Raw genomic sequence first — 13,615 nt, 5'->3', positions numbered from 1 at the left:
GTGGTTTTTTTTTAGGCTATAAGTATCTGAAAAAATGCTATGCTAACAAATGCTAATTTTGCCTGTCCATTTTATTTTTGTTGGTTTCTGATTTTAAAAAAATGGACCACCCAAAGTACATGTATTGTTTTTTTCCCTCTTAATTGTGTATTTTTGTGCGACTTCCAGTCCGAGAAATACCGTCCGTCTTCCCATCCGTCAAATTTGACAGCTTACACACCCCAAGAAAAACAACTTACCTTCGCGCGTGTTATTGAGCCGAAACGAGGAATCCGCCAAATCCGCCCCGGAGCCGTCGTGGTCTCCCTCCGTCCAGAGGGGGCGCTGCGTGCCGCCCAGGGCCGCTTCCGACGCGGTCTCCCTGGAGAACGCCGCTGCGAGGGACGTCAAGCAGAGTCATGATGATCGAGCGCTCGTTAGGCCCAATTATACGCCGGATCGATCCCGTCTGACATTTCCTTGTGCGCCTTACTGTATTTACTCATGCTGAGTGCATTCGAAAGGGCACGCGGCCAATTCGTCATGGAAACATCGGATACACTAACCTCTGCTATTACATGTTGCACGGTAGTCCTTTTGATACGATAAGACGGCTCGGTGAATGTGGGTTGGTTGGGGCGAGTTCCTGTGTGTGTGTGTGTGTGTGTGTGTTTGTGTGTGTGTGTGTTTGTGTGTGTGTGTGTGTGTGTGACCATCTGGTGACCTGCTATTAAAGTGAATTAGTGATCCCGAGATGGATCTCCTACGCGCACTCGTCGTTGCTAAAGCAAGGCCGCAGCATCTGTGCAAGCAGCAGGAGATACCGGCGCGAACGTATATTACAAGAGGGAGCCAATCAGATTGTATTTCCAGGAGAAAGGAAGGAGAAAGATGCGGTAAAACTTTGGGGAAAATAGGAAAATAATGTACTATAGTTCGTTTTGGAGTGATTTACATGTTCATTTATTTGTGCATCTTCCAATATGGTTGACCTCAAGGGGGTATGGGGGTGCTGGAGTCTATTCCGGCTAACTACTAGGCGGGGGAAATGGGAATTGGTTTTTGGTCGATCGCGGGGGAAATAAACAATGGGGCTTTAAGACAAGGTTAACCCTCGTACTGTACAGTAATCCCTCGAATATCGCGGCTTCACTACATCGTAGATTCTTTTCTGCGGGATTTTTTTTTATTGAACTCAGCACTGAAGTTAAAAAAAATCAACAACAAAAAAATATATATATATTTTGTTTTTTGTTTAAAGTTCACAAAAATGTGAAAATCCACGCTGAAACTCGCATGCAGAAGCCACTCCCCTCTCCTCCATTTGCTACTAGAACTCAGCACTGAAGTAAAAAAAATCCCCCCCAAAAAATTAAAATATATATTTATATATATTTTGTTTTTGTTTTAAGTTCACAAAAATGCGAAAATCCATGCTGAAACTCGCAAGCGGAAGCCACTCCCCTGTCCTCCGCTTGCTACTAGAACTGAAGTAAAAAATTATTATTATTAAATAAGGCTGACCCTACATCGCGTTTTTTCGTCTATCGCAGTCTACATTAACCGTGATAATCGAGGGATTACTGTATTCACTGGCCTGGATTGCCCACTTACCCTCCATTTGGCAGCGCAGTTTCTCAAAGGCCTCGGCGGTGACCTCGTCGTCCCTCGGGAGCTCCTCCCCCGCGACGGCGGTGTCGGGGCTGGGCCGGTCCGACAGGCAGCTCTCGGAGGAGCACTCGTCGGCGCCTCCTTGCTGTTGCCTGTACAGGTGGTGCTCCACTAGAAATTGCAGCTCTGGGAGAAGGAGAAGAAGGATGGAGGAGAACACGGTAGGAGGAGACTGAGTGAATGTGAAAGGAGTGACGAGGAGGACAGAGGAGCCACACGGGGGAGTCACAGGTGGAGAGCTTGTTGTCAAACAGCCAATGAGAGCACGGTAGAGTGAAGTGAAATTGTCAAGCAAGAAGCAATGCATGGGCGACGATTTCAAAATAAAATAACCGATACAAGAAATGTATTGTTTATGTAACTGGGATCTTGTTTTGATATCCCGAGGCCCTCATTTGCATCCCAGAAGATTTTGTAACCTGAAATTCTGGCACCTCGAGGCATTCGTAAGTAGAGTTAGGATTGGTTATTACTCATTTGGTTTAAGGCTGCTTTGCGGCAAAACTTAGAGATAATAAAACCGCCAGCGATATTTTTGTACTTAATTAGAATCAGCGTGAGCAGGGCATTACAGAAATTAAATCCCACGTCTTTTAATATGTTTTAACACCCTCCTCTGATTTTGCCTCGGGCAACTTGAAGTTGAAACAGGTCATTTTTGTTTTGCTCAACTTTTTAATCCACTGTAACATGGGAATCTGCGATTGTATTTCTGAATTGCCCACTCAAGTTTCACATCAATAATTCTTATCTTGCTTGAGAAAGAAATGTGGCGCATCACCATGGTTACCACACACACACACACACACAAGCAGAAGCTGTCACTCACCTTTCATGGTAGGCGTTCCCTTTTGTCCTTTTCTTCGCTGTCGAGGGGAGTTCAACAAAGCAGCCTGGATAATAATTCAAAAAAAAATTCGATTTTTCACCAATTGATGAAACAATTACGATCGTTTCAACTGTTTAAGACACTCCTTTAACTCATCTGCTGATTTTTTTAAAGACCAAAATGAGTCAAGAAGAGTTAAAGGTTCTAAGAAAAAAACTTTTGTCCAACTGTCCCTTAAAGAGTTCATTAATGAAAAATTGTATAATTTTATCTTTCATTTCTAGAACAGAGATTGTAAAAGGAAGCACCTTGTACAGCTGGTTTGGAAGACGGTCTTCGTCTATTTCTGTAAGACACAAAAAATATTAACTGATAAAAACATATTACATATGACGTTGCATTTTTTTGTCTCTCAAGCTGATTTTCAAAAAAATTGACAATGACTTCATTTTGCGTCACTTCCTTGCAATTTTTGGGTACTTACGGGTCACTTCCTGTCAATTTCGGATAATTTCCTATTGATTTTGAGGGACTTTCCGGGAAGCTTCTTGTTCGTTTGTCGGTTCCTGCTAATTTTTGGCCGTTTCCATGTGACTCTGGGGGCATTTTAGGGTTCCTTTTTAACTCATGGGCTGGCATTGAAGGCACCATTTTGAGGGCGGGATGAACGAATGGGATTGCGGACCGGAAATGTAGCAACACGACTCACAAAAATCTGGTTTTGGCGAAAAACAGAAAGCATTTCAATCTGCGCGTCGGGTAGAAATGAGCTACAATGTGCCCGTCAGTGGCCGGATTGGACCCCCTTAGCGGGCCACTTTCGACCCACGCACCACACCTTTGACACCCCGTTGGGTTATAAGCTGTCAGGGCCCTGACATTGGTTCCTCGGCTAATTCTTCACTGTAAAAAAAAAAATCAAGTCAAATTCCTCAGTTGTTAAGTTCAAACAAAATGGACGTCTAACAGGAACTTTTTTTCCATCCAATTTGTTAGCAGGCCTGCTTTTGCACATGAAAAAAATGCTATGCTAGTTTTGCAGTCAGCTCGAGGAGAATCACAAGACCACCAAGAGACAAAGAGCAGCTTTCCCGTTGCCAATTTGGCCCCCATGACTTTAACACATCGGCCTCTCAAAAAAAGAAAAAAAAAGAAAAGTATCCGTTGAACGGAAGGCGTAAACTGTGACCAAAAGAGTTAAACGCACACTCGCTGGGAAGTTTTTCTAGGACAGCGCCCTGTTGCTCGGCAACCTACACGTCCCGGAGGCGGCGCGCCACTGCGCATAAATTATTCCGGCTTAAAAGCCAGCGCCGGTGGGTTTCTTCATTCGTCCGTCATTGAATTTGGTAGACGTAGATTCCGATTTCCACTCGGTTTTAAGTTAGGAGGTTTATGACCTAATTACGCATGTGGCCAGAAATCCATGGCGGTAAAAGTGGGTCAAGTTCAAATGAAGATTGAGGCTCGGGACACGTACGCAACTCAGCATAATTGCGTTAAAAACTAATTATTTTGGTTTAAACTTCAAATTTATTAAGTTTTCCGGGCGAGGGGGCGCACCAACAAGTTTATTTTTCATACCTGATTAAATGGAGTAATAATAAATCAATCAGTATATTTGTTATTCATTTTTTAATTTTTTGACATTTAAATTATTGCTATATTTTTTATTTTTTATGAGTATGATAAATATAGTTCTTGAATAAAATAGGTTTGAGGTCATTTAGCAGAAACAGAATTTATACATAAAACATGCTGTCTTTTTTTATGTTATACATACTAAAATTAATTTTTAAAATTTTATACAAGTACAAAAAAACATCTGCAGTTTACATTCATATTACATAACAATTACAATTTATTGTAGGGCTGGTGTTGGGACCTAAAAAAATGATTATTATTATTTTTATTATTTGTAAAAATCCACATGAAAAGTTAAGAGCGGCTTTTACGATTGAAAAATGCGAATTGGTCAGTAAACAGATTAGATTTGCATTCCGTACCCCTAAAAATAGCTGTTAGACCTTGAAAAAAAAGTTAATATGTGAATATGCAGTGATAATAATAATATCATTTGATAGAATCTCTCAAAAGAATGATGATAAACTCAAGTCCGAATGACCGAGACATCTACCACCGTGTAAAAATACATTTAAAAATGAAAAAAGTAATCACAGAGCGCAACCCGAAACGATGCTTTCACTGATCACAGGAAATCGGAGCACTGACATCTACGGGGAAAGTGAGCAGCCGTGGCCGTAAGAAGAGACGAGTTGAGTTGAAAAAAATCACCAAACCCGCCTTTGCTATTGATCTCCTTCTAATTGCCTCCCCCCATCCCATCTGCGCCCCCGAGAAGCGGCCATGACGGCGTTAATGAAAGGCTTTTTCTTACTGGCGGGGGACTCCCAGCTGACTAACTGGTGGACACAAAGTAAAGTCAGACAAGAAGCCGCGCCCTCGTTCTTCAACGTGCTTAGCAGCCGAGGGGTGCTTCACTTCAACTTTTTCATTCCTCATGGAGTCCTTTTAGGCTCCTTCTTTAGTTTATTTTTCTTTTCTCTGGCTTCTTCTTCTGTGCTCTCCAACTTAGTTTGATTGGCGGGCCACATTCATGCCAAGATCTCATGTGGGCCGCACCACTGCATTTTTTGGCCATAAAAAAGGGAACTTAATGGCCGCCATTGATGATTGTAGACGTCAATGCCACTCAAAGATGAATGAATTGGACGTCTATTGTTGTCAATGGCAGGCAGTGAGTCAATTTTGCGTCACTTCCATATCATTTTAGGGGACTTACAGGTGATTTCCTCTCAATTTTGGATTATTTGTGATTTATTTGGGGGGAATTCCTGGGCTGTTTCCGGTGTGTCGCTGACTTTCTCCTGATTTTGGGGCATTTTCACGTGACTTAATGTTGGTTTTAAGGCAAGGGTGTCAGACTCGGGTTGGTTCGCGGGCCACTTTAACGTCAACTTGATTTCACGTGGGCCTGACCATTTTAGATATAATATTTAGATATATATTTTTTATAAATGTGTTAAAAGAACTGCATTAAAAGCCCTGAATATTCAGTTTTTTATAGATCTAAAACAATGTTTATTTTAGCTTTTTTTAAATATATTTTTAGATTTTACAAAATGATTTTTGAACTAAAAACACAGAAAAAATGGATTAAAAAATGACAATTATTGATTTAAAAGGGGGAAAATCAGAAAATTTAATATACATCAATACTCTTCATTTTAATTTGATCCTAAAACAGAAATCAGCACTCATGATTTACTTTCCCGGACCGCACAAAATGATGTGGCGGGCCAGATTTGGCCCCCGGGCCGCCACTTTGACACATGTGTTTTAAGGCATTTTAAGGTTCCTTGTTAACTCTTCGGCTGCCATTTTGACGGCAGGGAGCCAAAGAACGAATAGTATCACAATGATTTGATAAGAAATTGAGTTGAACAGTACGTGCACTCCCTCACAAAACTCACAAAATTCTGCTTTTACAGCGCCTGCATCGAAAAAACAAAAACAAATTCTGTATGTAGAGTATGAATGAGCCAGAAAGTCAGGCAGAACACCCCCGCGGGCCGTATGACTGACACGGATTGTTTCTATGGGGGATTCAGGGGGCCCAGCTGGTAAATAATGCAGGCTTTCTGTGTAATTTAGGTGACGCAAAACATATCGCCCTCCCCCTCGTGGTGGTATCGCTTCCTCCCCCGTCTCCGTCGCCCCCCCAGGTCAATCAATGCATCTGTTCCAACGTTCCACCTCGTATTTCAATCGGCTGTGCGTCTTGTGGTTAATCTATTTTTACTACGGAAGGGTAGACGCACACGCGCGAGCGGGTTAAGGCTGACTCTCCAACAAGAGAACTCTGCCGCTGTTGCGTCAATTCCCACGCGGGAACGCGTAACTACTTTTGTCGCCGTGACATCGCCGACACAAAATGACATTTTGAATTGTGGATGAGGTAAAAAAAAAATGCTTACACCCAAACTCGTTATCGTCATATCTTATCGAATAAGAGTTGCACCTAGAACCTTTATGACGGAGACAGCCACAAACTATTTTTTTCTTATCCTCATAAGGGTCGCGGGGGGTGCCGGAGCCTATCCCAGCTAACTATGGACACCCTGAATCGGCGGCCGGCCAATCGCAGGGGAAAAAGAGACAAAGGACAATCGATTATAGCTAGGTGCGATTCAGAGGTTTCAACTAGCTAGCTTAGCATGCATTTTTTGGGATGTAAGATTGTAGCCGTGGGCTAATTTCCATCTTTAGTCCCTTGTGTAGGTTGAAAATAAACGATGACACATACTACACACACACGTAGCACAGTTTTAGACAGCGTTGAGACCGCAATTTTGTTCGTCCAATAGCCAGGCTTTAAGATGATTGGCCAAAAGGTTCAGAGACGGGAGTTGACGTATGCTAATTGCTATGGAGTTGCAGGTATGAAGAAAGAAGGTACTTTGGCTAATTTAGCATTCTTATTTTTTTAAGGGAACTACACAGTCACCTCTAGAGCCAGCCCTTGTCGATTTGTTGATTTTTTTGGTAAAAAATCTTGCAGTGGAGGAGGAGCTTTGTGTGGGAAGATTTTGTGAACTAAGGTGGCATCTGCATATTTAACAGTATTGTTTCAGTTCAGTCATTTGTGTGTTTTTTTAATACCTGACAGTGGGGCTACCTACATGATGGTTTAGTTTGTTTGTACCTGGTGATGATTGGTCACTGGACGCCACCAGGGTTGCAGGTGTTGGTCGACGTCTTCGAATCTGAAAGCGTAGAGGAGAGTCATTTAAAACTAGACATCTTCAAATAATGTTTTTTATACAATAGTATATTATCTCATTAGGAACATTTGTCACTACCGAGCACTCATTCAAAAAGTGTGTGTTGTGCTAGTTAGTCAACGAGGAAAATGGATGACAAAGACAAACTAATACATTTTAACTGAGAACGGTTGAAAGCCATCGAAAAATTGCTAGCGTAGCTACGTTTAACATCGTCAATAGCATTGAAGGATACTCTTTGACTGCCAACATGGCTAATGAGATGCTAATTGTTCCATCAGGCTATTAGCGTAAATGAGACGACATCGACGTGCGTCACAGACGCTTAGCGAGTAGTCAGTAATTGCAATGAAGAGCGTAGTACGACCGCCGCATAATTCGAGTGGGAGTTGAAAAAGGTTTGGCCAGGCTCTGAGCTCCAGCTGCTTTGGATGATGCCAACCTCACCTCACATCCTCATTTCAAATTGACCTTCTCAGCACTTTCCACTTCTATTTATATTCATGACGGCGAAAAACAAGCACATATAAAGGGGTCATTTGCAGGGAAGCAAAAAAACTCCACTTCTGTTCTAGAAAAAAATGCCTTTTACGTAAATCCAAGTCTGGCGCCGCTGTTTTCAGGACCAACTTAGAAATACGGAATTAGCATGGCGACCGATCTTCAAATGTCAACTTGCGTTCATCGCGTATATTTGTCATTCTCGGACTAAATAATACATGAATAAAATGGCTGACATAACGGTTTGTGGATGCTACACTATAACAGTAAGAAAATATGCACTCATACTATATATATGAATCTAATTCTATATCCATATGCTGCTAAAGGAGGAATTACACACGACTGAATAAAGAAAATCATACTAGACTTTAAAAAAAAAGGAATGACAGAGAAGAGAAATTTAAGAAGAAAAAAACAATAGCTGTTTTGAAGAAATTCGAGATAATAAAATCTAAAACAACGACTAAAAATGAGTTTAGCAAGTGTGTTTTATCGTCTATCACAGTATTCTAGATTAGATTAGATTTTATTTCATCCTGTATTTGGGAAAATTCTTGGTTGCATTAGCAAGACAGACACAGAAGACATTGTAGACCACATGTGTCAAAGTGGCGGCCCGGGGGCCAAATCTGGCCCGTTGCATCATTTTGTGCGGCCCGGGAAAGTAAATCATGAGTACTGACTTTCAGTTTTAGGATCAAATTAAAATGAAGAGTATAGAAGTATATTAAATTTCCTGATTTTCCCCCTTTTAAATCAATAATTGTAATTTTTTAATCCATTTTTTTCTGTGTTTTTAGTTCAAAAATCATTTTGTACAATCTAAAAATATATTTAAAAAAAGCTAAAATAAACATTGTTTTAGATCTATTAAAAAATTGAATATTCAGGGCTTTTAATCCAGTTCTTTTAATCCATTTATTTAAAAAAATCTAAATATTATATCTAAAATGGTGAAACCAAGTTGATGTTAAAGCGGCCCGCGAACCAACCCGAGTCTGACACCCTTTTTGTAGACCTAGTTAAAAAAACTGGAGCCACACACAGCAAGTCCACAAAATGGTTGCTGGCTAATTTTGCAGCCTGGTCAGTCAACCCCCCCTACCACCCAGACCCCACTGATAAAATACTGTGCCCCCTAACTTGAGCCCTCCCAAGTCAATCCCCAAATTGCTCATAGCAAAAACCAGCCCTGCCCTTCTATAAAAACAAACAAATTCCGTCCCTCGATCTATTCGGGCGAGTAAACAGCCAATTTAGCGGCCCCCATTTGCCAACCCCTGGTAAATCCAACCCCAAGGGTCTCGTTATGTCGACAAACAAAGCCACTGTCATTACGAACGCGGCAAGCGAATGAAAAGCTAGAGTTTGACAGTCAATCCCGTAAATCACAGTTCAAGGCCTGGGTGTCAAAGGCTTATTATGTGCCATGTCAAAGGTTTAATAGCGTTATAAAAATCACTGACAGATACATTTTCTCATCTCATATGACTTTGATTTCAACATGACATTTTTTTTACGGCCAATACGTTCGTTTTTAGATCATAACATCCAACATTTCAGCTAAATAATGAACATTGTTTTATATTATTCCGATTGTCTTCCTTGCAGGATTTAGTTCCATGTTATTCCGCTCAAGGACAAAGATAATAGAATATGAAAGAGTCTCGCTCTCTCACTTGGCGGGGGGTCTATCATAAAACATATGGAAGCCCATCATCTTGGCATTCTACTTTTCCTAAATTGTTGACCCTCATCTAAATGATAATGAGCTCCCACGAGCGATGGGCCACTTCAATCTCGGCTGTAAACACGTCCGATAAAACGGAATTTTATGTCGTCTCGTGTACGCTGCGCTGCAATTACTTTTTTTTTAACGGGAAAAATAACCATAAAGCAAAACCATTTTGAGCCTGTTGAAATACAGAAAATGAATTCTCAGCATGATGGATATATTTCCATCTCATTTGCATATTAAGTAGAACACACGCATGGGGCGCTTTGAACGTCGTCGACAATCAAAAGCGACATTTCATCTAAAATCATATTTTACCAATCACCATTTATCAAGTCAAACACTTTTTTAGTACTTTTTTCGGACCAAGTCATTCAAAGTGCAGAAAATTATGTTTGTGCGGGTGTTGTTGCGGTGACAGTTGCAAACCTCGGGGAGGTTTTTATTGACATGCACCCCCTCACAAAAAGTGATTCACAAGCACAGAGGTGTCAGACTGAAGGGTGTGTGTGCGTGTGTGTGTGTGTGTGTGTGTGTGTTTGTTTTTGTTCAGTCAACCATGCATGACACATGGACATACACACTTTTTACGTCTTTCACTTCCCTGGCGTTCTATCAGATTAGCATACCCGAATAATTATATAGCATAACATTAAAGGTTGCTCATAAACACTTTGTTATGTGTATACATGTTAATTTAAATATGTATTTGCGGACTAATCAGGTTTTGCATGCACTTGCATTTTCATTTTTGTTTTTATTTACATTTATATTGGTGTTTTTTTCATCCTGATTTCCTGACTGTCATTGTATTAAACACTTGAGGGTTGAATTTAATTTTGGAAAATATATGTCAAAAGGATTGGGCGGGAATACATACAGTAAGCATATTGTTAACAAAAATAATACATGGGAAAATAAAATTAGAGTTGCACGGATAGGGATTCTGTCCCATAAGACATTTAATTGGAGGCATCGATATTAAATTGTACTCTGAAATAGTGCGCTGATGGTGCACAATACGTACTCTTTAGTTTTTAACCATTGATTACTGTTCCCAAGATGGCTTACAAATGTTGCCAAAGAAGCAGAAAAGCCAAATAATGTTTTTTTCCAGCCTCCAAGAGTTTTTCTTCCGCTAAATGTAGTTAAATGTGCTCCATTGGCGCTCATATTTATGATTATATTGAATAAATGTGCATATTAAATGGTAATACGAGCCAGAATCACAAGTTTTACGAACACTGACATTGAAACGAGCGTCACTAAAGCTGTTTATATTGTTGAAAGCGCACATTTATCGTTAGCGAACTTGTGTCCTTTTGCTAGCATGAAAGATTTAGCACGTGTCATGAGCGAATCTAATGGACTAACGCGGTGTGAAGGCGCTGACTTGATTTGTTACGAGATAGTGACTTGAAATCAAGTGGAAAAAAACAGAACAAAAACAACATTTTGGTTTTTGATAGCATTTGATAGCATTCAAGGTCACGCTAACGAGTTAGCATAAAGCAACTTGCTCCACTAAATATCACCATCCGGCCAAGCCTGAGTCACGCCGGAGGCAAAATGGATAGTCGCACGTCACGAGCGGCGGAAGAGACGCGTGCTCGTGAATCTCTGCTATTTATATATACAAGGTTCATTCAATATGAATGGCCCGGCTTGTTCGTGGAATATTCATCTAATGTGGAGAGCGGGACATGCTATCTGGCCACTGGATTCTCTAGTGGCTCTTAACATGCAGCCTTCTTTGCTTTACTTTGCTTTGCTATCCCCAACCCCCTTCTTTTACGAACACAATGCCTCAAGGGGTGTCAAACTTGGGTCCAGTTCGCGAGCCACAATCGTGATAACTAGATTTCAGGATTTTTGGGCCCAAAAAGGTCACTAAAGTCAAAATGGATTGGACGTCAATCCCATTGAACGATAAGCACCCATGGCCAGTTTAAGTGAATTTGACATTTATCGTTGTCAATAGAGTTCATTTTGCGTCACTTCCTTGTCGTTTTAGGGTACTTATAGGTCACTTCCTGTCAATTTGGGATCATTTACTTTTGATTTTGAGGACCCTGTTTTGACGGCAGAATGAACGAATGGGATTGCGGATAGAAAAACTCACTAACATCATGTGGACATACAGGATGAATGAGCTACAAAGGGCCCGAACGACCCCGCTAGGGGGCTGGATCGGACCCCCCTTAGCCACTCCATGGGCCACATGTTTGACACCAACGGGTTTTGCAAAAAAGCACACAAGTTCTTTTTGACTGCTGAGATTTCTCATTATAAGAAACTTGCATGAATGCATGCATGGGTGGGTGGGCACGTGTGTGTATGTGTGCAGAAGTTACACACACACACACGATTCGGCATGTGAAGACAACTAATTGACTGCACGGGAGTCATGAAAACGCAACGTGTGTCTTTTTTGGTAGATCCTGTCGGTGACAGGAATATCTAACGGGAAAGGATAGCTAACGAGCTGCCATCAATTGCAATGGATGGCCAAAGAATTTTAACTGGGAGGCCTGGTAGCGGCCATTCAAACGGCTTGCGGTGAGAATTTTGAAATTAAAAACTTTTTTGGGGGGGGAATAAAGTAAAGTGCCCTCCCAAATGATGCATTTTTGTCAGTAAGAAAATACCCCAAAAATAAAATATGTATCTGATATTTACAAAGTGAAAAACGAACAGAAAATAAATTGAATAAGACATTAACTAAAAAGGAAATTTAGAAGTAAAATAAATGTGGGATTATTTTTTTCATCAATATTTTTAACTCATTTTTAATATATATAATTTACTTAATGTATAAAATGAATAAAATAAGAATAAATATTTCGATTATGTTTTTAATCAATATTTTGAAATCATTATTGAAATTGTAACACTATTTTTATTTTCAAATTTTTAGCTGTAATTTCCATATTTCTATATATTTAGTATTTTTTATTGAATTAAAATTAAATCATTCTTACCTTATTTCGCCAGTACATTTAATTAAAAATGACCTAAAGAACGTTCAACTTTTTTTTTTCTCGCCACTAAAATGACTTTGAAGTAACCTTTCCTTATTTTGCGAAAACATGACTTTTGATTAAAAATGACCAAAAGAATGCTAAACTTTTTCCCCCCACGACTCTGACAACATTCTCCTTTTTTATATATAATCTGAAGAACAATACCTATTTTTCCAACAAACAACTTTGTTCTTCTGAAAACACACACGCTTTAACGAGTACCTGTTCAGCGGCCTCCGGGTCCAGGTGGGTGTCCAGCAGTGGGACGGTAAACTGGATCTTCCTGGGACTGCCCGTTTCCATGGCGGCGGAGTGCGTGCGCTTGATTGACAGCTGTCCTTAAAGACACCCAAGAAGCAGAAGTAGAAGGACGCCACTGTGCGAGGACGCTTGCAAAGAAAGTGAAGAGAAAAAAAGGGGCAAAAAAGAACAAGAATGAAAAGACAAGAGGTCAAAAGCGCACTTTTTTGCTCGCTTGCTAGCCAATGTTCAGTGCGACCTACTTGCCAGCACCTGCCAGCCTGCCTGCCTGCCTGCCTACCCGCCGCGGATCGCCTCCGCTGTGGATGGCGATGCTGAGGCGACAAGGGCACCCCGGGCTGGGGGGCGCCTCTCCTTGGTTGTCATTGGCCCATCGGCCGGGTTGGCCACGCCCCCGCCGCACGCATTGGCGCGCTCAGAGCTCTGCGGCAGGAAGAGCCGGCGTGACAAACACATTCTCGCTCTCTCTCTCTCTCTCTCTTCTGTTGTAGGAGGGAAAGATCAACATCATCATCATCATCATCATCATCATCACCATCATCATCATCACTATCAATCATCTTCATCATCACTATCAATCATCTTCATCATCATCAATCATCATCTTCATCACCATCATCTTCATCATCCTCATCATCGTCATCATCGTCATCATCATCAACATCATCATCATCGTCATCGCCATCGTCATCAACATCATCATCACCATCAATCATCTTCATCATCATCATCACCTTCATCAATCATCATGTTCATCATCCTCATCACCGTCATCATCATCATCATCACCATCATCATCGTCATCACT

The 13,615-nt window shown here is 40.9% G+C and overlaps 1 protein-coding gene across 2 annotated transcripts in view; it reads right to left on the bottom strand.

Annotated features, from left to right (window-relative positions):
• The window catches only part of LOC144075753 (uncharacterized), a 16,324-nt gene extending 2,709 nt beyond the window's left edge, over window positions 1-13,615 (bottom strand). The window contains exons 1-8 of one of the 2 annotated variants that reach the window (XM_077603112.1): window positions 13,542-13,615; window positions 13,050-13,289; window positions 12,769-12,935; window positions 7,206-7,266; window positions 2,788-2,825; window positions 2,480-2,543; window positions 1,594-1,776; window positions 240-374 (exon numbers count right to left, since the gene is read on the bottom strand). In XM_077603112.1, the coding sequence (XP_077459238.1) occupies window positions 240-374; window positions 1,594-1,776; window positions 2,480-2,543; window positions 2,788-2,825; window positions 7,206-7,266; window positions 12,769-12,849 (562 nt within the window). In that variant the 5' untranslated portion in view covers window positions 12,850-12,935; window positions 13,050-13,289; window positions 13,542-13,615. Of the gene's footprint in view, window positions 1-239; window positions 375-1,593; window positions 1,777-2,479; window positions 2,544-2,787; window positions 2,826-7,205; window positions 7,267-12,768; window positions 13,290-13,541 lie in introns of both variants that reach the window. The other variant, XM_077603111.1, reaches the window with a different exon arrangement.

Source organism: Stigmatopora argus, chromosome 6 (genome assembly GCF_051989625.1).
Source record: "Stigmatopora argus isolate UIUO_Sarg chromosome 6, RoL_Sarg_1.0, whole genome shotgun sequence".
NCBI lineage: Eukaryota > Metazoa > Chordata > Actinopteri > Syngnathiformes > Syngnathidae > Stigmatopora > Stigmatopora argus.
The sequence above is the reverse complement of the archived record's forward strand: the minus strand, read 5'-3'. Positions and strand labels throughout refer to the sequence as shown.